The sequence below is a fragment of the Manis javanica genome, chromosome 9 (genome assembly GCF_040802235.1).
Source record: "Manis javanica isolate MJ-LG chromosome 9, MJ_LKY, whole genome shotgun sequence".
NCBI classification, from domain to species: domain Eukaryota; kingdom Metazoa; phylum Chordata; class Mammalia; order Pholidota; family Manidae; genus Manis; species Manis javanica.
The window spans coordinates 124948533-124976234 of NC_133164.1; the positions used below are offsets into that span (position 1 = coordinate 124948533).

A 27702-nucleotide genomic window follows, 5' to 3' on the forward strand; every position below is an offset into this window, starting at 1 on the left:
TCCCTGCACCAGCCACCCCCTAGTTCTCACAAGTGTCTATAATTAGCTCAACCTAACGACAAAGGGAAGGCTTCCGGGGGCGCCGGAGGCCTTTGTTCTTGGGCTGCAGTGAGGACGTCCAGCACCTACCCTTCTAAGAGGCTGGAGAAGGGACCTGGCCCCAGGGCTCAGGCGCTTGCGGGGCCCCCGCACACTGCACACTGGCACCTAGAACCCCGGGCAGTCTCTGGGGAAGAGCAAGTGTCCAGGGGCCTTTCACCAAGACGGGTCTGCCCATAGGGCCAGATACAATGCCACCAGGACCCAGGGCCCTGGGGACCTGGTGGTGGCCCCGTGGGAGCCCCGAGAGGGATCTCTGGTGAGCAGTGGGCACCGGGTTCCCAGCACGTCCTGTGGAGAAGGCTCACTGGGCCGTCCGTCTCGGGCTCCTGCTCTGCCCCCCACAGCCTGGCTGCCCTCCGACCTCTGGGTGGCTCCGGAGCTCCTCCTCCTGCCCCTGGGTCACACCCCTTCGCAGACTCCCTTTTGCTCAAAAGCCCCCTCTCACCTGCTCCCAGCATCCCTGGGCCCACCAAGTGTTCTCCCCAACTTCCTGGTGCCTCCTCCAACCCTTGGCAGTGACCCTGGGCCCAACCCTGCAGGCTTCTCTGGGCCCTGGCACCCTGTCTGCCCCTCCTCTGGCCCTTCATCTCTGTCCAGGTTGAGACCAGCCCCACGCTCCCAGGCTAACATCTCCAACCTCAAATCCCACTTCTCTCTCCCTGGGGTCTCCTCCCGAGGGTTGGCCTCCCTGCCTCCTCCCTGCACAGGCCAACCTCTGCCTCTGTTCTCTGGGTTCCAGCTCCCAAATGCAGCCCCAGGCAGCCCTGCCTTTTCTGCCCATGCCTCAGGGCCCTCCCTCACCTCAGGGGCCCCCTTGAGATGCCTGCCCCCACCCCTCCAGCCTGCTCTGGGCATCACTGTGCCCCTGGGTGTCCACGACCTCCCACAGCCTCCGTCAGGCATATTGAGCTGAGGGGCCCCCCTGAGGCCTTCCCACAGAGCGCCTCCATCCTCAGCTCCCTGCACCATGCAGCTAGAGGGGAAGAGCCCCGGATGGGGTGGGCATGGGGCTCCAGTGTGGCACAGACGCAGTGAGAAGAGAGGGCTCAGCTGCTGGGGCTCCCGTGGCGGTCACTTGTATTTCCTCGCAGGGCCCAGGGCAAGAGGCAGCAGGCTCAGGTCCCAGGCCTGGACTCCCGGCTGGGCTGTGCATTCTGGGCTGTGCTCCTGGATCGGGGCCCTAGACACGGGCACTGCCGCCATAGCAGCGCCTGGGGACGGGGAGGCCGTGCGGGCTGGAACCGGACCCTGCCCCCCGAGCCCAGCACAGACCTTGGGGTCCACTGTCTTCTGGGCCAGAGCCTGCCCCTTGTCACCCCTGACAGCAGATGGTCAAAAGCTGTCAGCAGGACACCCAGTGCAGCCCCTCAGTCCCCGGATGGGAGCACAGCGACCACAGCAGGCGCGTGGCCCTCCTGGCCCTGAGTAATCAGATAGTTTCAAAGGTGCCAGGCAGAGCGGGCATCACCCTGTCACCTCGGCGGGTGGAGACAGCTGTGTGTCACTCTTGGGGCCAGTGCACCGACAGCCAATGTCAGATTCACAGGGGCACCTGCAGCTTGCTGCCTGGCTAAAGCCCCAAATGTCAGTGAAAATGCAGCGAAGCCAGATGAGTACAGGGGCGCTTCAAAACTGGGCGAGCCAGGCTGAGCACAGATTCATTTCTGACCTGATTTTGGCCAAATAGGCCAAATGTGTCAAATTATCATAAATCAGGGCCTGTTTTCTGGGTTAGAAGTCCCAGAAATAGCTCCTTCCAATTGACCGCCATGGCTGGTCTTTGTGTGTGTGTGTGTGTGTTGGGGAGCTCCAACAGGCCGGCTCCTTCCCTCTGGCTCCAGGTGGGCATCCGGGGGTTGCTCCTCACTTACGGGGTGAGGGCAGCTGCCTTCCCCACCCTGGTAATCTCAGCCCACCCCAGTGGGGCCCAAGCTGTACTTGGCCAGAAGCAGTGCTGAGAGTGGGAAGCTGGGCTCAGTGCAAAGGGGCACAGGTGTTTCTGGAGCTGTGGTTACAGGACCACAGATGCCCCTAGGCTGGGGTCAGTAGGCTCCTGAGCAGTTAGGGAGGCCGGCCAGGTGCTATCACCCCCCAGCTCTGGTGCTGTGTCTGAGCTCATGCCCCCTCCCCATCACCACCATCCCTTAGGATGGGGTCCCCTCCTGTGGGGGGTCTCTGAACCCACGTTGGTCCCCATGCACCCCAGCTGCTCTCTCTTTGCTGAATACTAGTCAGTAGGGGTTTTCCACCTGAATCCAGTTTTCCCACTGGTCAGATGATGCCCAGCAGAGAGCCCCTGCTGCTCCGTCAGTACCCCAGGTGAACGGGAGCATCCAGGGTGCCCACAGGCTGCCCTGGGCTGGTTTAACTTCTCTGAACCTGACTCACTCAGGGGGCATGATACAGTCAGACCCTCACCCTTGGGGCTCAGAGCCCCCATTCCTGGCTCCCCACCAAGGCTCAGGAGTGGACTCAGCACTCCCACTTACGTGCTGCTGGACCAGCCTTAAATTGCCCCTCAGGGGGCGAATGGGCAACCCCAAGAGCTGAGACAGGACCCTTCTCCAAACCTGTGATACTGTGGAGCTGGGTGGCCCCAGAAGCAACGAGCCACAGTGCCGTGAGCTCCATCGAGCCCTGATGGACTGTCCAGGATAATGGGTCTGGGCCAGGTGGGGGTGCCCAGGCCCCAGACTGACCCCGCAGGCCCCTCTGCCCCAGCTCTGGGGCCACAGTCAGCCCAGAAGCTGGGTTCCTGGGACCTGAGTCCCCGGGAAAATAAATGAGAGCTAGTCCGGGTCCTGCGGAACCTTTTGGAAGAGCGAGGGGCACCCAGATCCCCCTGGCTGTGGCCTTGTCAGCATGTGGCCTCCCGCTAGGGGCTGTGACTGCCACCAGATGCTGCGGGGCAGGGTGAGCAGAGCCAGCGGCTCCACCCTCCCAAGTTCTCATGGGGGAGGTGGAGGGGCTCACACTCTCTGCACCCCAGGGGCCACACACTATACCCTGGGGACCTGGATCCTGTGGGTGCAGTGCCTGGGGGCCCTTCCATGCAGCTTCTGTTCCTGGGAGAGGTTTGCCCAGTTCCTTGCAGACCAGTGAAAACCCAGCACCCTGAATGTATAACAGGACAAGGAGTCCCGGTCACCTCTGTGCCCTGGAGAGCCACGGCCAGTGTGTGGGTCTGAAAACTGGCAGCTGAACCTGACCTGTCCCCATCCAAAGCCTCAGGTAGGTCCTGGAAAGGCACCAAGGCTGCCCCTGGTCATCCCCTGGTGGGAGGGCTCAGCAGCTGGGCAGGCATGAGGTTCTGTCCTTAAGTGCTCAGAGGGACGCAGCCAGGCAGGGGTGGCGCAAGCTCCCCAGGAGGCCGAGCAGCTGGTCTGGCCCATGTCCCACCTCCAGCACAGCATGACAGATAGTGCCTGAGTCTCACGTTTCCCCCAGGTCCTCCACAGCAGCGGGGTGACCTGGGAGGGGGTTTAGCCTGGGCAGGAGCTCAGGGGCAAAGGTGAGGCGAGGCCAGACCAGCTGGGAGAGGCCACATGGTCCCTGTGGCTCCTGTCCACAGATGCCTGGGCGGCCCTGCACTGCGTTGCCAGCAAGGCCTTGGCAGGCAATTTGTCACACCCTGTTGGCTACTCACGGCGTCTACCTTGAGATCGAGTCCATTTTTAAACATAGCTTTATTGATGTATCCTACTGTTACCTGCTTGTTTGTGACTGGCTGAATGACTTTAGCAAGGTCTGTTCTTGCCCCATGCCTTCCTCGCACACATACACACGTATGCACTCAAGCGCACATGCACACTCCGCACACACAGCGTTTAGCCCCTTTGTGCTCCTGAGGGAGGCACAGCTCAGGCAGCCCTGGTTGCCTGGATGACAGGTTTTCACAGGACTCGGCGAATCTCTCCTGCTTCCCTTAACCTCCACTGATGTTGAGGGCCTCTTTCGGCTCAAGCCTCCCCACCAGTTCCTATGGGAAGAAATGGAGCTGTTTTATGGCCTGCTTCCCCCCCTCAGACACCTCTGCCAGGGCCCTGGGGTGGGGTTGGGTTGGGGCCAGCGGCAAGCTGCTTTCCCAGGTTCGCCATTGTCTCAGCTGGGACCCAGGCCCAGCGACCGGCGGCTGGGGGTGAGGGGCAGCGCTCCAGTCCTGCTCGCCCGGGGTGAGCTGGGCGCCTTCTGGAGCACCTCATGGCGCTGGGGGCGCATTTCTCTCACCTTTGGTAATGAGTTTTCAGGTTTGCTTGAATAGGTGTTTCCTTTGGTGTTCGCCCTTACAGCTCTTTCCAGGAGCTTTTATGGTTGTTTTTAAATGATTTTCCCCAGTGCTGTCTGGGGAGGTCATGCACTCATGCCAGAAACGAGTCACCTGGTTTTTCCTTCCCAGGAACTGGGCTTCCTGCCCACACCTCTTGCCACCCTGCTGCAGCTGCGCCCTTGAGTGGGCTGGGGTCGGGTCGAGAGGAGGGGCGGCCTGGTTGTGACCCCCACCCCAACACGCGTCTCCTTTCCCCCCAGGGCGAGTGTTCCCCCAAGTGCCGCAACCTCTTCGTGCTGGAGACGGTGTGCGTGGCCTGGTTCTCCTTCGAGTTCCTGCTGCGCTCACTGCAGGCCGAGAGCAAGTGCGCCTTCCTGCGGACGCCGCTCAACATCCTGGACCTCCTGGCGCTGCTGCCCTTCTACGTGTCGCTGCTCGTGAGCCTGGCGGCGGGCGGCGCGGGCGGCCACCAGCTGCTGGAGCGCGCGGGGCTGGTGCTGCGGCTGCTGCGCGCGCTGCGCGTGCTCTACGTGATGCGCCTGGCGCGCCACTCGCTGGGGCTGCGCTCGCTCGGCCTCACCGTGCGCCGCTGCGCGCGCGAGTTCGGGCTCCTGCTGCTCTTCCTCTGCGTGGCCATGGCCCTTTTCGCGCCGCTCGTGCACCTCGCCGAGCGCGAGCTGGGCGCGCGCCGCGACTTCTCTAGCGTGCCAGCCAGCTACTGGTGGGCCGTCATCTCCATGACCACCGTGGGCTACGGCGACATGGTGCCGCGCAGCCTGCCCGGGCAGGTGGTGGCGCTCAGCAGCATCCTCAGTGGCATCCTGCTCATGGCCTTCCCCGTCACCTCCATCTTCCATACCTTCTCGCGCTCTTACTCGGAGCTCAAGGACCAGCAGCGCGCCGCCAGCCCCGAGCCGACCCTGCGCGAGGACAGCACGCGCTCCGCCACGGCCACCGAGGACAGCTCGCAGGGGCCCGACGGCGTCCCCGCGGACTCCGTGGACGGGCTGATGGCGCGCGGGGCCGCCTGACTCTCGGAGCTTTGGGAAAGAACCGCAGCCCTCCCCTCCCCTCCCCTGCCCAGAGGGGGTGGGCCCGACTTTGTGGCTCGCGAGGGCCTCGCTGCGTCGGCGGTTTGCCTGGGCCTGGCTCACGTGCACGGGCCCCACCGCGCAGCCCAGGACGCGGCCACCCAGCCAGACTCACAGGCGGGGTCAAGCGCCATCCTGCGCTGGGTGAAGCCCGTCCTAGAACCACCAGCCTGTGCTCCTTGCTTTGTATGCCCTTTGCAGTGTTGAGTGTCTAACTAGCTAAAAATAAATTCAAGAAGTCCAGAAATTACGAGCCCAGTAGCAAATGCCAGAAGGCCACACTTGTCCCCAGGCCTCTGCCATCCTTCCCTGCTCTTCAGCCAGGTGGGTCCCTGGAACAGCAGTGGGGATGGGGACAGACCCTTCCCACTCCTGCCACATCCCCCCGTGGGCCAGGAGATGGGCCTCCTCTGCACACCCAGCTCTGCAGAAACCCACTTCCCTGCCAAGGGACAGGGACAGAGGTGTGACAAGGATGCTCACAGCCCCAGATCCTTCGAGGGGTCCTAGCCCTGACCGCCCCTTCCCTGGCACTAACTCTGCAGAATCCTTAGTGGACACCTGCTCACCCCGTCTCCTCTGAACATGCCTCTGCAAAGCACAGGTCTGCTGTGTGCCTATCCATTCCCGCTGGCCTGTGGACCACATCCTCACCCTCTAGGATTCCTCCCCTCCCTCTGGGCACACCCCTGGCTCTTCAGGCCTGGAGTGGAGGCCAGGGGAGGGCCCGTGGGCAGGCACCAGCTACTGAAGCCTTGCCCTGCCTGCGGATCTCTGCTGGATACCGAGGAACTGACGTTCTGGGCCGTGCTTTGTACTCTCTCATCTTAGCTGAGATGTTGCAGCCACAAGCCCTCAGGAGGTGCCCTGCAACCAGATGCCACCTGATGCTGGTGCCCACCCTGTCGCCATCCATCTTGGCTTTGGCAGGGCCCCTGGTCTGGGGCCAGAGCTGGGAGAGGAAGGGGGAGGTGGCACGGGGCCACTGACCGGAGCAGGGGGAGGCGGGGAGGGGCCGGAGAGGCTGGGCAGGGGGAGGCCAGGGCTGGAAAGGGAGGCGGGGAGGCTGGGGTGGGGCAGGGCTGCATCCCTAAGGCCGGTGCTGCCTCTTCTCAGCAGCTCCCGCCTGGGAGCACAGAGGCTTGGGCCAGGAAGGGGTCTCTGCAATCCCAGGGGAGTCCTGACATGCAGAGAGTGGGACCCCCTCCACGGACAGAGCTCCTGCTCATGAAGCTGGGGGTGGCCCTCCAAGTCCCGGATCTGCAGCCACACAGCACGCAGGCTGTTCTCAGGGACCAGGGCAGGGACAGAACCCAGGGCTGAATGGGCGGGACTTCCAGCGACCAGGCTCTGCAGGGGTCAGGCAGGCTGGCTGGCCCCCAACGGCTCCCATTCCCCCACCCGAGCTGCCTCCCTCGCTCCACGTCCGGTTCAGACGCCCACAGTGCACCTGGGCTCTACCTGCTGAGCCCGCCTCTCAGCGTCGGGTGCACCAGGGAGCAGGGACACTGAAGCAAGTCGGTCTCACCAGCAGTCAGGAGCCTCCCGGGGCTCAGAATGAGCTGAGCGTCCACAACCCCCAAGGAGGTGAAGCCCACCTCCCACTGGCGACCTGCAGGCAGTCTCCCCAAGGCACCCCTTCTCCTTCCGTCCTGGGTCCACGCACCCCAGGCCACGGCGAGCAGGGGTCTGCCTGGGGCAAGGACGGGGCCATCTGCCTCATACAACACAGCTGGTGACCGCTGGGGACAGACCACTCCCTCCCATGCACTGGGCCTCGGTGACCCTCACCATGACCTCTAGAAACACAAGTCATGCCTCCAAGGATGGTGGTCCCATCCCACTCCCACCCCAGGTGCCCTCCAAGACCAGGAGAGCTGTTGGAGCACCAGAAGCCATCTAGGTCCATGGAGACATGACACACATCCCACGGAGCAAGCAGACCACCAGTCCCCGGGTTTCCTTTCCCCTCTCAGGTACCAGGGACCCCCTCCCACCCTCACTTCTGCATATGTCCTTTCCATGCCGGCCACGGCCCCTCAGGATGGGCCTTGGGCAGGCCACTGCTGGCTATGGCTTCAGTTTTCCCGTCTGGGTAGGGGGGGTCTAGGAACTCGCCAGTTCCACACTGGCCTGGTACCACACACACACGAAGTCCACGCTGAGAACTCCTGCCACGTGGCAGACTTAATGTGATTCCTGTAAGATTCCACGGAGTGACAGCAGCACCGCTACTTCCTTGTAGCCCGGGATGCTCGAGGCACAGCAGGAAACTATCCGGGGACTGGGGGAGGGGGTTGCGGGGGGAATCCGGCTGCTGTAACCAGCCCACAGGAGGTTCTGAGGGCATGTCCCGCCCTACCGGGCCGCCCACTCAGGAGGGTGGATCCGACCCGACTGGCCACAGAGCCGAGGTGGCACTGGGTCATGATCGTCCCACCCGTGCATCAGCAGAGACCCCCGGTTCTTCACAGACCATCTGTAAGCTCTCCAACCCGCGGCCCTTGTGTCTCCAGCACCCCAGCACTCCTCCTTCCCACCCCCTGCTCCTCCCCCACCCCCACCCCCTACTTCCCTCCCTGTCCCCTCTCCAGCACCAGCCCCCCAGTCTCTTCGTGACCAGATGGACCCTGGGAGGCAACAGCGGCTCCAGAGCCACGGGCAAGTGAGAGTGCCCCCTTCAGCTCCTCACTGGCTCTGCGCTTTCAGAGGCACAACGGGACGAGGTGGGCTGGGCCTCCCATCCCAGGAGCCAGAGAGTGGTCATGCCCAGTTTGCCATTTCCAAAAGGTTCTCCATGTTGGGAGGAAGAGCTATAAAAACAGAGATTTACAGCTTGGGAGAAAGTAACCGTGTGCTTTGTGATTAAAAGGCCAAACCCGTGGGGCTGTTGGGACACTGCCCCCTCCCCAGGCGGCTGTGTCCCGATCTCAGGGTCAGGCTCGCGGCTGGGCTCCTCAGAGGGGTACAGGCATCCTTCCTGCATCCCTTCTCAGCCGAGCCACAGAAATAGACACGTAAGGTTTCAGAAGCAGAGATGAGTTCCCGAAAGAGGCACCGTCATATATTTTGTATTTTTACTATTTGAAATTCTACTGAACACAGTTTTTTAATTAAAATAGTTCATTTTAATTGGCACACTATCAGAAGGATATAAAAATCCACCCCCAAAGTAGGACCCTTGTTCTCCTTCAGTAGATGGGCTCCAGGGTCCACAATGAGGGCCCCTGCTTCCTGGCAGAGGGCCACATCGAGCGCCACCCTGGGTCGGCTCCAGGGGCACAGTGCACTCTGCGACTCGCGGCCAGTGCTGGAGGCTGCAGGGACTCACCAGAACACTCAAACTACCATCGCTTTCATGCATCTTAATTTCACATTTTGATATCCTGCCCCAACATAAATACTCTGTGAAACAAAGGAAATTGCCCATTTTGCAGTGAACAGCCCCAACCCTTATTGCTATACGGAATTGACACTTTCCCTTGAAACACTTCCTGGCCTTTAAATAAGACACTTCACCCCTTTTGAAGCATCCGTGGTTGGGGAAACCATGTGAACTGGCAGCGAGCACAGCACCAAAGGCGGTACAGCCCAGCTGCAAGGGAGCCCGGACCCCGGGCAGGGCAGCCACGGCCGCAGCGGCAGGTCGGTTCAGGGCAGCACGGGCAGGCCAAGGCTTCCCAGGGCCAGGCCGTAGCCGGAGGGGGCACCGGCCCGGCCCAGAGACCATGGACAGCCTGGCAGAGGCCAGTGCCCTGAGCCAGCCTTCCCGGGCCTCCCCCCGAGGTGGAACGAGGACGGAAGCAGCACTCACTCTGTCCCGGGCCCCCACTGACAAGGCCATACTGGATCCTTGAGCAGTTTATTGATTTAAAGCTACCACACTGACAGAACTGCTTGTCCCCACACATGGCACCCCGAGTCACTGCAGTCAGTGATGTTTTAATGTGGAGGCAACTGCTGTTAAGACATCTCCCTTCAAAACATTTTCAAAGTACCTTACAGGCCAAAGAACTAAGCAGAATCTCACTCAGACACTCAGGAGTTTTGAGGAAAGCGCAGGAGGAGATGGCTTTGAACACTCTCCACCCAGAGCAGACCCACTGTCCACCTCTCCACCCAGCAGAAGGGCAGAGGCTGCCTGGGGGCCACACAGAAGCATCTACAATGCCCGGCCTTGGGGACTGCTGGGCCAGCTGGGATACTGTGTAAATGGAAAGGTGGGGACAAATACGGAGCTGGTGTCAGACCAGCAGCCCCACCACAGGCAGGTGCAGAATTGTGCGGACAGGTTGAGGGTGCACAGGGATGCCCACACCAGGCCACCCCAGCACCTGGGAGGCCACTGCATGCCCAAGAGCCCAGAGCGTGAGGTCCGGGGTGCCTCGCCAGCAGGGACACCCTGCCCACTAGGGATGCCTGCTTCCTGTCCCCTATCCTGGCCTGCAGCCATCCCCCTGTCCTGGAAGAAGGACATCAAAGGCTGCAGGTGCTTGCAATTCCCTGAATGAAGAGGAAATGTCCTGCCAGGTGTGGCCTCTGTGGGAATGGCTGGTGCACCTGCCTGGGAGCACACGGGCCCCCCACACCTCATCGCTCTTGGGGACTCCAGCACCCGAGCTCACCCTGACCAGTGCCTGGCTGCTACAGATGCAGGCATGGCCTTTGCCTAGCAGGGAACACTGGTAAGTAACAAGGCAGAGGACCCATGGGCAGCCTCTGGACTCAGCCGCCAAGCAGGGCCGAGTCCCGTGAGTCCTGAGGCCCCAGAGGCAGCACTGCTCAGCAAAGGCGGCCCTGGAGAAGACAGCTCTGGCCACACAGACAACAGCCCATGTGTGCACACGGCTTCCTTCCCGCGCATCCTGGGCGCATACAAAACCCAGCCCCACCCTACGCGCTTCTTTGCCAGGGCGTCCACTCCCCAGGCCGTCCTGGGACGAAGGTGATCCCCAGCCCCACCTGTGCCAGGCTCGCCCGGGCCTGGGCCACTGTGGGAGAGGAGATGGGCAGGGCTGGGATGTGGGGGCCGCTTCCTGGTGCCCCGGCCCTGTGGCCCATCTGGTTTTCCCCGGGTCGAGCAGGTTCCAGGCTCCGGCCGGGCCGTTCTGAGAGCAGCCGCAGTGCTTCCCCGTCGCCCTGAAAACAGCCCAAGCCTGGCTCTTGGGTATAAACACTCATCGTCGGGTACATGGGCGCAGTCCTCGGCCCTCCTTGAGCCCACGGAGGCTGACAGAGACCCCAAGGCCAGGGGCCCTGTGCAGGGAGGACAGTGGCCGGGCCGGCGCCCACAGCCTCCTGCTCCCCAGCTGCCTCAGAGGGCCTTGGCACCAGGGGGGTGCACAGCATGGGGGGCTGGTTTCTGGGGGTGGCGGGCGAATGCATAGGCCTGCCCCAGGATGGCCAGGTCCACCAGCACCTGTAGCAGGCCGCACACGGAGAACTGCAGGGGCGCGCCGTTAAGCAGGAAGTACGCCGTCTTAAAGGTGTCGCCACTCATCCACATGAGCACCATCTTGATGCTGCAGAGACACAGGCCAGACAGAGGTCAGGGGTGCAAGCCAGGGGGCCGGGGCACCAAGGGGTCGGTCCACGCAAGCCCTGGCCTGCCCGCCCGTCTTCACCAAGGCCACAGTGTGCACATCCGGGACAGGAAGTCCAGCAGGGAGGGGTCAGCAGTGGGCCCTTCAGGCCACCCTTCCTGGCTGCAGGAGCCTCTGGTGGAACCCTCAGACTCAGTGGGGCCTCAGAAGAGACTGGGAAGGCCAGGCTGCTCGTGCAGCCCCAGGACCTGGGCAGGCCGCTGTCTGGACGGCGCTCTGGCCTGCCTCCGTGCCCTGCACTCCCTCCAGCCATGGGCTTCCAGCCTGACCCAGGAGACCAGAGGCTGCAGGGCAGAGCCCAGAGGAGGCTGCTCTGGATTCTCGCCCAGCCAGGCCCGTCAGCAGGAGACAGCCTGAGGGTGATTCTGCTCTGTGCTCCTGCCAGTCCTCCCTCCAAGCGCGCCCCTGGGCCTTCCAGCAGCAGGTGGGGTGGGCGTGCAAAGACCGAGGGGAGGGCAGGCTCCCCAGCAGACAGGATGCTCAGAGCTGCAAGTGCCTGGCCTGACTAGGCGGCCAGGGCAGGGCCACCTCCACACTCCAGGGAGCCCCCGGCCCTGAGGGCAGCCGCGTGGAGTCTCCTTCACTGGCCCCTCCTCTGCCAGCCCTCCTGGCCCCGACCCCCCAACCCCACCCCTCATCATGGTGTGAGGTCCTTCAGGGCTGCACTTGGAGAAAACCCCGGGACAGGCCAGGAGGGGAGCTCACTGGTAGGAAACGTCAGCGGCGGGCACAGCCCCACCCCGCCTCACAGGCGACCAGCCCCGGACCTGATGGGAGGGTCAGAATGATGTCCTGGAATCCAGCGACACACAACACACCCCCGTGTTCCTCGCCCTCCTGGAGACACCTCAGGACTCTTCCCCCGTATTGGAGTCGCAATTGCCAGGGGCTCCGGGGGCCCAGGCAGCCCGCCTAGAGGCCCAGAGGGCGCAGGCAGACAAGAGCACATGGACAGTCACCCCTTGGGGATCCCACACAGCTGGGCACCCACCTGCACACGCCGACAGAGAAGGAGGGCAGATGCATTGCACCAGAGCCCCCGGCAGCCAGCTGCAGCCCTGGAGGAAGGCCAGCAGCCCACAGAGAGGGCCCCTGCCGGGAATGCAGCAGGAGTGGCTCTGGGCCCAGCTGCTCTGGCTCCACAGCAAAGCTCAGCCGCTAGAGCCCCATCTGGAGCCCCGCACCCCCATGTTTGGTGGCCCCGTCCACACTGTGGCTTCCCTCCATGGAGGCAGGAACTAACGCATGGGGGTGGGGAGGGGGTTGGGAGGCAGAGAGATGGTTCCCTGAGGGTGCACGGTAAGGGTAGGGGCTCGTGTGGGGCAGAAGGTACCGCCTGGCTCTCTGGGCCCCTAGGGACCACGCAGGGACCCCTCCCCACGGACAGCATGGTCATCGCTCTGCCAGGCTCTGCCTGGTGCCTAGAGGCGTGGAGCTGCCCAGACGCCTCACCTGGCCTTGGCCCTTCAGCCGGCCGTGGCTGGGGGACAGGAACCCCACAGCCCTGCAGGACCCCCCAACCAGCCTGGGAAGGGGGCTGGGGGTACAGCAGCCCATCGGTCAGACTGTAATGAAGTTGTTCCTCCCACAGGAATGACTCGAGGAGGGACCTGCTCCCCAGGAGGGAAGGTCCCCGTGCAGGGAACAGGGCGGGGGGATGGGGAGAGGGAGGACAGAGGCAGGGGGTGGGCAGGGGGGCAGGGGGGTAGCAAGCTGGCGCCCACTCGGAGCCAGCTCCTCGTCCACACCACGGGTCATCCGGAACCCGGTGGTGCCCTGCAGACCCCACCCCGCACGACTCCCCCTGCTCCCTGCGAGCTCCGAGTTCCCCTCTCCCGGATGCGGCTCCTTTGCCCTCAACAGGAAAGAAGGAAGGAGCCCCAGCGGGGCCACTGTCCAGCATGCCAGGATGTCCTCAAGGTCGCACCCCCAGGAGCACCCCCTCCTAGGACAAGGAAAGGAGCAGCTCAGGGGAGCCCAGACGGTCACCTCCCAGCCCCACTGCCGTGGCCCAGAGCTGGGGCCCTTTTCCTAGGCCCCCCAACTCACCCCCACCTCCAGCTGCTTCTCTGGCACCTGGCTCTCCTTCCCCCCTCTCCCCACTAACAGAATCTGGACTGGATCTCGTTACCTGATTCTCTGCTCCTCCCAAACTGGGAAGCACAGCAATCCCCAGGTCACCACCCCTGCTGGCCCTGCCCCGCAGTCCAGAAAGCCTCTCCCTGGCCAGCACCCAAGAGAGGCGAGCCACTCTCCCACATCCATGCCCACTCCCCCGAAGAGCCACGACTCAGGCACGTAAACCCCACGCATCCCCAAGCCCCACACCACGTCATGCCCAGCCAGGCTGGCCCAGACCTTACCCTCCTTCCCACCTAATTCAAAATCCAAAACAAGCCCAGAGCTGTAGGTCTTTGACCTTGGGTTAAACCCAGTGGTTTCTTGGGTATGACATGAAAGCATAAAAGATGCATGGACACCACTGAGCAAACTGCTCCGCCAGCCTGCCGCTGACCCTGGGCAGCCCTTGCCCATCATAAAAGCTTGGACTTGGGAAGTTGAAGCAATGTGGGACTCAAACCCCAGGTGTCCCATGCATGCCAGATACAAGAGCTGCGTGTGGATGTCCCAGCAAACGGTGACAGTCCAAGTGTAGTGACGACACAGGCACGGGCACCTTCATTCTGCCCCACGCCACCATTGTGGCAGGGCTACCTATGCGCACCCTTCACTCTGTGTGCACACCTTTTCCCCTCTTGTCCCCCCTCATTCTGCTGTCTTCTCTCGTCCCCTTGACGCCCCCATCCTCTCATCCCCCACCCCCCTTCCTCCACTCCCACATGGCAGGCTCGGCAGCCCTGAGGGAGCGGCTCTACAGTGGACGGTGTCGGCTCCGCCAGACGGTCAAGCACTCAAGCTTCTGTGGGCGCATCAGGATGTCAAAGGTCAGTGAGTTTAAGCCCAAGCGCTCCATAACTGGCAGTTTTACAAATATAACTGGAACAAAGCTGCCAGATTTGCACACATCTGGTTTTTGTTGAACGTGTGGGCACAGCAAGCAGGAACAAGCCTACCTCATGCCCTCTGTGGACTGGTGGCGGTGGTTGCGGTAGAGCTGTGGCACACCGAGCATGGCCTCAGTCAGCACAGCCAGGAAGCCCAGGGTCTCCACAAACAAGGCCGAGTTGATGGACAGGTAGGTGATGTAGCCCGCCACGCCCGCGAAGGCCAGGACACACTGCACATAGTCCGCGAAGCTACTCCAGTGCCAGAAGTGGTGGGGGTCAAAGTCTAGGGCAAGAGAGAGAGGAGGCCGGTGAGGCGTGCAGGTCTAGCTCAGCGTATGGGTCCAGGTCAGCATGTGGAGGGAGACGGGCCGCAAGCAATACCATCTGTGGGAACACGATACAGTTATTACCTCAGCACAGAAGACGCTATGATCCTTACACTGGCCCTAAAACCGTACTGATGGTGGTGTAGGGGTGTGCCGGCACCTGGAATCTCTTCCAGGAGTGTGGCCCCCACTCCTCCTTCTATGACTTCCTGTCCCCATTTTGTTGGCTAAAAGAGGATGAACACCAGTCCCTGCTCCTAGGGCTGCTCCGATGGTTAAATGAGTCAATCTTAGAAATCTTACGAAGCCCATAATAAGGGCCTAATAAAGGTATTTAACTGTCACCACACACCACACACCTGCCTGCACGATTGATGCCCTTCTGAGTCAAAATCCATAAGCACTCACAAAGACACACAAGTTACATGCTGTTTGTGGGACATGCTCAGGAGATCTGCCTCCGTATCGCTGCCCCTTATCAAAACTCCTGACTCTGGGTCTAAAAGGGTCACCAGAGAGTACGGGAGGCCACGCTGATCTATGCTCACACAAAATTGGACTTCATGTAATTTGTGGCAGAAAACAGAGCCTCACAGATCATTTTTAAAGAACTCCTTTAGAAAGCGAGGGCTATGTGTAGACAGACACACCCTGGCCCACTTTCCCCAGCACATGGCACAACAGAAAAGTCAGCCCTCACTTCTTTCAGCAGGGCACAGATGACAGAGACCTGGCCAGAACCCCTGAGCTCAGAAAACTAGAAAACCAAATAATTTGTGTTAAGAACCTAGGAGACGTATGTCTCTTACCATCACTCATTACAATGCCTTTAGTAATAAACATAATCCAACTATTCAGATTTATGAAACTTCAACAATTTAAATTAGAGTCCAAATTAGACCAAGCTCAGGCATCAGTCACAGTTATCGAATTATTCAGCCAGTTCAGCAGCCTGAAGATCTCTTCAGGTAAAGATGGACCCACTCTGTCTGCTCACCACAGCAGCTCACCAGGGCCAACATGCAGGTATGGGGAAGGCGGCTGGTGCTCCCCCAGCTCCAACCCCCCCCATGACCTTCCTGTAAGTGCTCATGCCTGGATTTTTATGGAAACTCAACTCTAACATGAAACAATACCTCTGTCTTCAGCGGAACACCGTCACACTTACAAAGCCACCCAATGTTAGAAGAGTCAGCACTCCAGGAATAGTGGGGAAATGCTGAAACAAAAACTCACGTAATGTGGTCAATTATATGATCAGGAAAAGGTGAAATCAAATAAATATTTTTTGAATCAATAAACCAACAATGGGTTTTCTCAAAAGGTCCTCGTAGTGGAACCATCATCAATAATGAGTCATGAGCAAATTCTTGTACAAGGAATAGTGACCCAGTTCAACACCTGTTTGGTCAACAGCACTTTGCTGCATCAGAGAACTAGGTCCAGGAGCTCACTGCTCCTGAGGACACCGCTGCTCACCTCTGAGAGGGGAAGACAGAGCTCACTTTGAGAACGGGGTGCACAAGGGGAAATATGACTCGGAGGAGGTGGGACCTGACTGGGTCAGCAGGAGAGGGACCGCAAATCGTATCGACACTCTTTCCGGAAGTCTGTTCCTGCCTGACTGCACGCAAGAGAACAGTCTCTTTCAGGAGCTGGGTTTACCATCGCTTCTGAGATCCAGGAAAAGGTGCCAGCACCTTTCCAAGACGATATATCAGGAAAAGAAGCCTTCATATGCATTTTAACAGCACCCATTACATGTCCGGGAGGGAAGACAAAGACTGTGCCGAGGCCAAGAAAAACGAGAACTCCACTGGCGGCTGGCTTGTGTTTCCAAGGTCGTGTCTCATCGACAGCATGATTTGATGCCCTTGGTCTTCAGACGTGGTCATCTGTCTTCACTGTGGCCTCTAAGCCTGAATCAGAATGCCCAGTCCCATCTCGGCCTGCCAACTCATTCAGGCTGCTATTCCATTTGTATCACTGAAAAATCAAGGCATACAGTCTTCCAAAATAAAAAAAAAAAGGCACTGGTGAGCTTAACACACTCTAAATAACCTCGATTTATGTACTTATCATTAAGGAATCCATCTAAGGAGAACTACCAAGAACAGCAGAAGGACGGCAGATGTCCATTTGGGGTGGGGGTTAACAGAGGAGAGAATGGTGGATAGATTTCCTCTGCCACCCAGGGTGCAATTCTAACTCAGAACAAAAGAAGCAAAGATCCATTCATCTCAGTTGCCACTGCTTAAGAAGGGTTAATCATCCCTCCACTCTTGCACATTCCAGGCTGAAGAAGAGACACAAAAACCCATACCAGACTGGTAGTCGCACATAAGCAGCTAGGAGAGATTAGAGGAATATACAAGCCAGAAAACTTGAAACTGAGCTACGACTTCTTTCCAGCCAAGATGGAGCAACAGGAACCAGATTTACTGTCTGAAGCAACCAAAAAAAAAAAAAAAAAGGTCAAAATATATGAAGTTTTGGGAAAAAAAATGGCAAAGTGTATGTTTGCGAGACACTGGACATCAGGCAGTGAAGGACAGTGATCTCTGAAGAGATGGAAAACAGGTGAGGTAAGCCTAAAATCGTCCCAGGATGTGCCCTGAGAGAGTCCCCAGGGTGTGGAACAGCAAATGGGAACCCAGGCCAAGCCCAGAAGACACCCTCAGCAAAGGACCTGAGTTTGGGGAACACGGCAGCAAGGGTCTCAAGACAGAGCAGCAGCAGGGGAGCTGCAGAGAGAGAGGACACGAAGGGCCTGCGGAGGGTCCCCAAGTACTCAGCTGAGCACTCACCAGTGAGCACATGTGAGAGAGCCACCCAAAGCACCAGCACCGCCCAGCGCTCCCAAGGCTGGAAGTGCCCTTCTATTGGCAGGACTAGGACACCTCAAAATTCACAAGGAATTGGGTAGAGCCTGCAGAGTAATCTCACCTCAGAAGTGGGGAATAATTAGCCCAGACTCAGAACTGTTCCGGTCCTAACTAATCTTAAAATCAAGACCTAAAAAGCTCAAGCTATTTCCAAGTAAGTACATCCCAGAACAAAAGTCAATAATATTTATAGCAACACAAAAATACCCAGAACCCAACAAGGTAAGATTATTAATGTTTGACATCCAACCAAAAATTACTAGTCATGCAAAGAAACAGGCAAATGTGACCATAATGAGGAGACAAATTAATCAACTGAAAATAACTGAGAATGGATACAAATGTTAGAATTAGCCAACAAGGATATCAAAACAGTTGTTATAACTACAGTCCATATGTCCAAACAGTTAAGTAAAGATATGGAAAATTACATATACTTTTAAAGGCCACCCTTCCCCCCAAAATAAATACCTACAGATGAAAATTACATCTGAGATGAAAAATATACTGGATGGGATTAACATCAGGTTAGACAAAGCAGAAGGAAAGATTTGTGAACCTAAAGACACAGGAAGAGAAAACTATCCAAAAACATGATAGAAAAGAGAATTTTTAAAAGAGCATTCATGAGCTGTGGGCAGCTTCAAAGGACATACTATGAGTGTGACCGGAGCCCCTGAACTATGGAAAGAAAGGACAGAAAAATTATTTAGGGTAAAAAAGGGCCAAAATTTTCCCAAATTTTATGGAAACTACAAATCACAGATCTAAGAAGCACAAAAGATCCCAAACACAAGAAACACGAAGAAAACGACACCAGGGCACATCATAATCAGATCTCCCAAAACAAGCAATAAAGAGAAAATTATAAAGGCAGCAAGAAAAAACACACATCACATGCAGAGGAACAAAGAGTGACAGCAGATTTCTCATCAGAAACAGTGCAAGACAGTGGAGCAACATCTTTAACCTGTCTACCTAGAATGCTATACCTCAAGATATCTTTTAAAATGAAGGCAGAGGATAAAGACTTTTTTTTTACACTTAAAAGTTTAAAGAATTCATTACCAGAGACTCACACTACCAGAAATGTCCAAGGTAGTCCTTAGGAAGAAGGAAATGATACCAGATGGAAATACAGATCCACACGGAGGAATGAAGAACGCTCAGTAAAGAAATGGTAACTAAATGAATAAATACATATGACTGTTTTCTTATCATTTACATCTCTTCAATAAGTAACTAAACAAAAATTAGAACAACGTAGTACTGAATTTTACCATATGTAAAGTTTAACATATGATGACAGTTGCAAAGAGGTATGCAGGAGATAAACAGAAATATGCTATTGCAAGGCCCAAGAGCACACACCAAATGGTACAGTGTCACCTGACAACAGGACTAAGATAAGCTAAGGAAGACACTACAAACTAATGAAAATGTCCATCAATAGGTGAATGGATGAATAAAATGTGGCATATACATACAATGGAATACTATTCAGTCTTTAAAAAGATAATGGTAACATATGTGACAACATGGATGAACCCTGAAAACACTGAGATAAATGAAATAAGCCAGTCATACCAAGTATACTTGTTGCATGATTATGCTTATTTAAGTATGTAAAATAGTCAAATTCATAGAATCAAAGTGTGGAGTGGTGGTTTCCAGGAACTGGGGAGGGGGAAAACAGTAAGTTACTATCAACCAGCATACGCTTTCAGTTAGCAAGATGAATAAGCTCTGGATATCTGCCATACAGCTTTGTACCTACTGTCAACAATAATGTATCATACACTTTAAGGTATGTTAAGAGCATAGATCTCATATTAAGTGTTGTTACCACAATAAAAAAAATAAATTAATAAAACCCTAAAGCAACCACCAAAATAACAAAAAAAGAGTCATAGCTACTAATCAACAGGTGTAAAAATGGAATCACAAAAAGTACTCAATTCATCAAAAAGAAGTCAGGATATGAGGGAAAAGGAAGCAAAGGACAGACAGTACAAATTAAAAACAGCAAGATGATACATTTAACCTAATCTTATCAACAGTCACATTAAATGTAAATGGCTTAAATAACCAAATTAAAAGGCAGAGGTTTTCAGCAAGATTCAATTATTTATCGCCTACAAAACATATTTGAACTATAAAGACACAAATACATTATAAGTAAAAAGGATATGTCGTATTAACATCAATCAAAAGAAAGCTGGAGTGGCTACATCAATATCTTTTAAGTGCAGAGATAACAATCACCAGCTTAGGTCTTGTTGCAGACCATAAAATCAACTCAGTACATTTAACAGGACTCCAGTAATACAAGTACATAAACTATGCAACACACTTTTAAATAACTCCTGGGTCAAAAGGAAATTAAGAAGCATTTGAACTGAATGAAGAAAATGCAGTATAAAAATGTATGGGATGCCACTAGAGACCTCAGGTTCTACCTCTTAAACTAGGGGGAAGAAATAACAAATTAAATGCAAAGAACAGAAACCAATTTATAGCAAACAGAAAATGAGAGAAAATCAGCAAAACCAAAGCTGGTTCTTTGAAAAGATCATAAAGTGTATCAACCTCTATCTGGAATGACCAGGAATAAAAGGAAAGATGCAAATTTACTCAAGATGATATCGGTGATACAAACAACCCTATGTTTCTTAAGAAAGACAATTGAATTAAAACTCTTCCCACAGGGGACTTGATAATAGGGGGAGTCTAGTAACCATAATGTTGTTCAAGTAATTGTACATTAATGATATAAAAAAAAAATCTTCCCACAAAGATAATTGCAGACACAGACAGCTTCACTGGTAAATTTTATCAAATATCTGAAGAAATAACTCCTCTAGAAAATTTAAAAGTAGGGAATAATTCCCAGCTCATTCCATGAAACCAGCATTGATCTGATACCAAAACCTGAAAGACAGTGTCCGTGTGCTGGAGTCCCCACAGCACTGAGGGGCCCCCAACCTCTGCAGGCCCGGTGGTTTTCCTAGGAGGACTGACACGGCGGGTGGTCACATTCACACCTGTGGTTCATCGCAGCACAAGAATGCAAGCAAACCAAACGCAAAGACGCATCAGGCGACTCCGGATCCTCCGCTCCCAGTGGGGCTCACGCAGCACGAGCTGACCCCCTCCAGCAGCGAGCTGCAGCCACATGTGACACAGACTCAAGTCCAGAGTTTGTACTGGGGCTGGTCATCTAGACCCTCTGCAAGGCACACACCAAAACCCCAGCCTTCAGAAGGAAAATAGGTACTCAGCACTTACCACACTGTGCAGATCGTCGGCACCCTTCTGGGAATGATGGGAAGTCTCCCAAAAGCCAAGTTCCCAGACACCAGCCAGGGGCCGCCTTTATAAGCAGGGCTTTCTAAGGACAGCAGTCCCAGGCCTTTCTGTACAATCATAAAGGTGTCAGTTTCCCCTAAATCAATCTGTAGATTCAAGATAATCCCCACCAAAATCCCAGCATGCTTTTTTGTAAAAATTGATTCTAAAATTCATATAGAAATGCAAGGGGTCTAGAACAAAGAATAAAGCTGGAAGACTAACAGCAACTGACCCCAGACTCTTAACCAAGCTACTACCATCAGGACAGCATGGTGCAGAATAGAGAAATACATCTGTGCAAAAGAAGAGAAAGTCCAGAAGTGGACCCACACACACAGCTGGTTTTCAACAAAGATACAAAGGCAATTTAGTGGAGAAAAGATAGTCTTTGGACATCCGTACACAAAAACAAAGTTGGATCCACACCTCATATCAAAAACAAAAATTAACTCAAAATTGATCATAAATCTAAATGTAAAACCTAAAACTACAGAGAGAGAGGACAGGAAGAAAACAGGAAAACACTATTGTGATTTTGGGTTAGACAGAGATTTCTTGGCTATGACACCAAAAGCACACTCCATAAAAGAACAAACTAATGACCTGAACTCCATAAAAATTAAAAGTTTCTGCTCATCAAAAGGTAATATCAAGAGAATAGAAAGACAAAACACAGGGAAAAAATACGGCAAATCACATTACCTGATAGCGGGCCTATATCCTATAGAAACTCAGTAAGTTAAATAAAAAACTCAAAACTCAGTAAGAATAATTTTTAAGTTGGCAGCAGATTTGGACATTTCACCAGTGAAGACACAAGGATGACAAACAGCCCTGACGCAGATCGGCACTGTCATGAAATCCACCGCACACCGGAGACAAGAGGAGGCCCGGAGCAGCCGGACTCCCACGGCCAGCGGTCATGCACAAGGGGCAGACTCGGGAACAGCTCCGGCTTCCAGGAAGTTAAATACACACATTCCATGCCTCTGTGTACACCCAAGAGAAAAGAAAGTGTATGTTCACACAAAGACCTGTACACAAGTGTCCACAGCTGCCTTATCTGTAATAACCAAAATGGGAACCCAAGCGTCCCGTGACCAGTGAATGAACTGAGAAACTGTAGCACAGCCATGTAGCAGAACACAACTGACCACCACCAGGAACGAGCTCATACAACCAAACCTTGCACAAATTTCAAAATACCTATGCTGAGTCAGAGAGGCCATGCTCACTGCTCTCCTGACCCCTTGGGGCTCTGAGAGTCCCCAAGGCCCGAGGTGTCCACGTCCATGGGACCCACAGCTCACTTCTTCGCTTCTCCTGAGCTGGGCCCCCTTCTGCAGGAGACGCCATTCCTCCACCTCCTGAGTCTCTGGAGTCCAAGGAATAGGCAGCCCCAGGGCACGCCGTCCAATCACAGCAAGGCGGGGCCCCTCCTGGGGACAGGGCCTCTGCAGGGGAAGCTGGGGACAGAGGTCTTCCCTCTCCCGAGCTCTGCCCCGAGAGCATGGGTGAGACGCGGGCCTGTCTGTAGAGCCCACCACCAGGCCCGTGGACAGCACGACCACCGAGGGTCCGCACGGGCAGCTGCCTGGCCCAGGCTGCCGTTCCTCCACGTCCCCTCCCACGGTGCAGGAGCGCCACAAGCTGGGGGCACGTGCACCTCGGGACTCAGGGGCAAATCTGCAAATGGCACCCGAAGTGCTTCAGCTCAAAAAGCCAAACCCTACAGATTCTCCAAAAATATGAATACTTTTCTAATGAAGGAAACACCCAACACATTAATGACCAAGCAGCTCCTATTTTTAAGTCAAGGCTGAGTTTCCATAAAGTCCCAATTATAAATGGAGCTGCAGTCTGGAGGTTTCTCAAGGTTTCAGCCTGCCCTCAGAGTCGCTCCTTTGAGTCTGAACTATGTCTTTACGTTCCGGGGTGAAATCCCCCCAAACAGGAAGACTTCACTCTGCCTGGGGGAAGGTCACCATGCAGGTGTCACTAGCTTACCTTCTACCCCGTGACAGGAACAACCCAAGAAGGGACCATCCCTAACCTGGCCAGCAGCTGTACCCGGAGGCGTGTGACCGATCTCTAGCCCTGCGTTTTAACACCATTTCAAAGAGATCGAGCCTGAAGGAACCACAGGAACACCACACACACACACCAGATGTGATGAGGACAGCGGCGCCAGGCCCAGCGTCGGTCCTGTGCACACCGCACGTGCTTCTCCAAGAGCAGCAGAGAGCTGCCCAGGCCTGAGGCAGGAAGGCACCAGTCCTCAGCCCAGCCTCCCTGGACACATGCAGACTACGCAGTAGGGACCTGCTCTTCTGGGAATGGGGCTCGGCCCCAGCGGAGCCGCCATCACAGGCTTGCGGCACACCCCGCGCAGCCACGTGCGACTGCCAGCGTCTCCTGTCCGTGGGCTGCAGCTTGAGTGGCGGGAGCAATGACTCACCGCTGTGGGGGAGGCCTCGTGCAGGCTTTGCTCGGCTCCCAGACGAGCACCTGAGGTCAGAGGCGTGCTCTTCGGGCCCCACAGCGAGGCGGGAACACAGCTGGCCCTCCGCCTGACCCCCCCCACCACCTCTGTCCCCTGGGCTTGCCAGGACTTCAGTAAACCCCTCGCAGGGCACGTTCCCACACACATTCCCAGTGTGACAGCCAAGGACAGGAGTCGTGGGGGCAGCCCTGGAGGGGCCCCAAGGACCGGGTCCCCACCATGAGTACCCCTGACCTGGCCCCCAAGCCAGTTATCCCAAGGCCACAGGGAAGCGAGAGATGCTGCAGGGATGCATGTCCAGACGGCAACACCAAAACTCTGAAAGAACACTGAATTCTAATAATCTACAAAGTACGCATCATTTAGAGATCCTGGGAGGGCCGAGGAGGCAAATACTCAATATACATAATTCAAATAAAAAACAAATAACCCAACCTAAAAATGGACAGGGAACCTGAAATCTCTCCAAAGATGACACACAAAAGGCCCACCCCATGCAGAGATGCTCGACGTCACCAGTCGTCAGGGACATGCAGATCGGGACACAAGAGCCTCATCACAGCTGCTATGATGGCAATAATAAAAATACAATAAAAATTTTGGTGAGCACATGAGAAATTCGAAACTCCATATACAGCTGGTGGGAATATAAACTGATGCACTTTGGAAGACAATCTGGAAGTTCCCCACGTTCCCCATGAAGTCGCCGAATCCCACAAGTCTACTCCTAGGTATACGCCCAAAAGAAATGAAACAAACGCCCATTTAAATCTGTATGTTAATGTGCACAGCAGTATTATTCACAACAGCCGAATGGTAGAAACACCACAGATGTCCTCACGGATGAGTGGATATGCAAAAGGTGGCCCATTCACACCAGTGGCCATCATTTGGCCTTGAAAAGAAGAGGGACACTGACGCACGCCACCACGTGGACGGGCCGGAGGACATGGCACCGAGTGGAGGAAGCCCAGAGGAGACCGCAGGCCGCATGTGCAGGGTCCCGAGGCGGCAAGTCCAGCCACAGAAAACTGGCAGTGGTTACCAGGGGCGGGGGTGGGGAAACAGGGAGTATGGGGCTTCCTTTCGGGGCGGAGGGGTGTTCTGTAGTTACATGGAAGTGATGGCTGCACAACTGTGAACACACTAAAACCAGTGAATCACACACTTCAAGAGGGTTAAAATGGTGAATTCTACCCTACATGAATTTTATCACAAAATTTTAAGGGTAACTTATGGAATGTGAACTATATCCCAAAAAATAGATTTTAATGTATAATAGAAGAAAAAGGTTTTAATGTATATAGCTGTCTTACACAGAGAAATCCAGATATAAACATCCTCTTAAGTGTGTCTTCTATATTTTCTAGTCCTGAAGGTAAAAATAGTTCCTTTAAACTTCAAGTTTGAGGTACTGTCATTCGTATCCTAGAAAATTTAAAACAAATTTAGCATTCTATCCACCCATCAGCTGTAACTGATATATTGCACTGAATTAAATCAAGTGGTAGAGACAGAAAAGCAGGAATTATGTAATGAAAATGTCAGCTGAGGATAATACTTGGTAGATATAGAAGGCACAAAATGAGATTTACAGAGTTTAGTCAGAAAAAGTTAGAGGAACGCAGAAGATGCTTAATGAAAAGCCCGATTCCTGACTTGTGTCAGATGGAACCAAACATTTCCCACACTTTTGAGGTATATCAAAAAACTTTTCATTAATAATTTTTAAAATTAGCTAAGAAATAAGAGAGCTGTGGCTTCCCTCCCAGAAATTCTAGCTGATACTATCCTCAGGAGCAGGGGAGGAAAGGACACCCCACTTCCGATAAGGTGCCACCAGGGCCCCAGGCCCTTCTCACCAAGGAGTGTCCCAGGAGATGGGGACGGATGCCCCAAACAAGAATAAAAGTGCCAGGAATCACTGTCTAACCCCATACACAAAAGCAAATTCGAAATGGATCAAAGACCTGAGTGTAAGTCATGAAACCATAAAACTCTTAGAAAAAAACACAGGCAAAAATCTCGTGGACATAAACATGAGTGACCTCTTCTTGAACATATCTCCCCGGGCAAGGGAAACAAAAGCAAAAATAAACAGGTGGGACTATATCAAGCTGAAAAGCTTCTGTACAGCAAAGGACAGGATCAATAGAACAAAAAGGTATCCTACAGTATGGGAGAATATATTCATAAATGACAGATTCGATAAAGGGTTGACATCCAAAATATATAAAGAGCTCACACACCTCAACAAACAAAAAACAAATAATCCAATTAAAAAATGGGCAGAGGAGCTGAATAGATAGTTCTCTAAAGAAGAAATTCAGATGGCCAACAGGCACATTAAAAGATGCTCCACATCGTTTGTCATCAGAGAAATGCACATTAAAACCACAATGAGATATCACCTCACACCACCAAGGATGGCTACCATCCAAAAGACAAACAACAACAAATGTTAGCGAGGTTGTGGAGAAAGGGGAACCCTCCTACACTGCTGGTGGGAATGTAAATTAGTTCAACCATTGTGGAAAGCAGTATGGAGGTTCCTCAAAATGCTCAAAATAGACTTACTATTTGACCCAGGAATTCCACTTCTAGGAATTTACCCTAAGAATGCAGCAGCCCAGTTTGAAAAAGACAGATGCACCCCTATGTTTATCGCAGCACGATTTACAATAGCCAAGAAATGGAAGCAACCTAAGTGTCCATCAGTAGGTGAATGGATAAAGAAGAGGTGGAACATATATACAATGGAATATTATTCAGCCATAAGAAGAAAACAAATCCTACCATTTGCAACACCATGGATGGAGCTAGAGGGTATTATGCTCAGTGAAATAAGCCAGGTGGAGAAAGACAAGTACCAAATGATTTCACTCATATGAGGAGTATAAGAACAAAAGAAAAACTGAAAGAACAAAACAGCAGCAGAATCACAGAACCCACGAATGGACAAACAGTTACCAAAGGGAAAGGGACTGGGGAGGACGGGTGGGAAGGGAGGGATAAGGGCGGGAAGAAAAGAAAGGGGGCATTACGATTAGCATGTATAATGTGGGGGGGGGTGCACGGGGAGGACTGTGCAACACAGAGAAGACAAGTAGTGATTCTACAGCATCTTACTATGTGGATGGACAGTGACTGTTGAATGGGGATGTGGGGGGGACTTGGTGAAGGGGGGAGCCTAGTAAACATAATGTCCTTCATGTAATTGTAGATTAATGATACCAAAATAAAATAAAATAAATAAAAATTAAAAAAAAGACAAGTAGTGATTTTACAGCATCTTACTACGCTGATGGACAGTGACTGTGAAGGGGTATGTGGGGGGAACTTGGTGAAGGGGGGAGCCTAGTAAACATAATGTTCTTCATGTAATTGTAGGTTAATGATACTAAAATAAAAATAATAAAATAAAATAAAAGAATAAAAGTGCCAGGAGGGGCACCCAGGTAACCTGTGGTGTCAACAGAAACCAACCCCCAATGTCCTCCCAGCTGCACAGCTCAGACGCGCGGTCTTACCTCGGAGTGCTCGGCCCTGCCAGCTCCTCAGCTGCCCCTGGACAGCATATGGTCAGACAGGGGCAGCCCCAAGCCCTCTGGCTACTCTACTGTGGAGAGACCCCCCCGTGTCTGTCCCTAGAAACTGATCCCACTCCTGTGTCCCCCAGGCTTCAGCTCACTCCAGCCACTCCTGGACTAAAGAAGCGATGGCCCACTGGGGGAATGTGCAATGGGCATTTGCACCAGGAGAGAGTCCTGGATGGCAAGAGAGACCCAATTTCTGCTCAGATTGTAGGTGCTCCAAATGATTATGTAAGAGGTCTGGTCTTTCTAAGAGGGTGCTGACCAGCCATGGCCATGCAAGAGAGCTGTGGCCTCAAGGACGTTTACGAATTAGGGGTGACCCCAGATGTGAATGCAGGACCTCTGCGCCTGGAAGGCTGCCCTCTCCTGGGACACGAGAGAAACGGAGCCCAACATCTTGGGCTTGTTTCCCAATGGAGTCCTGCAGGACCATGAGGCTGTGGACTACCCCACAAGACCAGCAGACCACACCCACAAACAGGATGCCCCACCCCCCAGAAACCTCAGAAACCTCCCACTGCGGCCACACCAGACCACCTGCCCACCCCACCAGGCAGCTCCCTGAGGCCAGCGTGGGCCTGAGCCACCCCCATCCTCTCTCTGCCTGCCCCCCTGCCCCACCCCTGCAGGCCTCTGGTGGAAGTGGCACTGCTCAAGGCCCCTCCTGCAGCAGGCAGGGCCCTGCTCCTGTGCGCCTTGGCTTGGGGACGTGCCCATGGTGGGTGTGATGTTATGCAGAACACTTGCATTTTCATTCGTGAAACATTTTTATGTCTTAATTATGCAGCATAAACTTTTAAAATAATTATACACCATGGTGAATGCTGTTGTCCTAGTGCAGAGAAAGCAGACAGCGCCCTGGAAGACAGACGGAACCTGGAAGGGCCACAGGCAGCCATGGGTGGGCACATGGGGGCGGCCCCAGAGGGCGCGCGCTGGGCCAAGCCAGACAAGGGCCCTGGACACCTGG

General features: G+C 54.5%; 2 protein-coding genes across 4 annotated transcripts in view; one reads left to right on the top strand and one right to left on the bottom strand.

Moving 5' to 3' along the window:
- KCNG2 (potassium voltage-gated channel modifier subfamily G member 2) overlaps positions 1 to 7969 on the top strand; it is a 45308-nt gene extending 37339 nt beyond the window's left edge. For both annotated transcript variants that reach the window (XM_037007441.2, XM_037007442.2), the window contains one exon: positions 4630 to 7969. In XM_037007441.2, coding sequence (XP_036863336.2) covers positions 4630 to 5400 — 771 coding nt within the window. In that variant the 3' untranslated portion in view covers positions 5401 to 7969. The remainder of the gene's footprint in view (positions 1 to 4629) is intronic.
- A 596-nt stretch (positions 7970 to 8565) lies between these two features.
- SLC66A2 (solute carrier family 66 member 2) overlaps positions 8566 to 27702 on the bottom strand; it is a 40968-nt gene continuing 21831 nt past the window's right edge. For both annotated transcript variants that reach the window (XM_017653201.3, XM_017653202.3), the window contains 2 exons: positions 14138 to 14354; positions 8566 to 10982 (listed from right to left, as the gene is read on the bottom strand). In XM_017653201.3, coding sequence (XP_017508690.1) covers positions 10775 to 10982; positions 14138 to 14354 — 425 coding nt within the window. In that variant the 3' untranslated portion in view covers positions 8566 to 10774. The remainder of the gene's footprint in view (positions 10983 to 14137; positions 14355 to 27702) is intronic.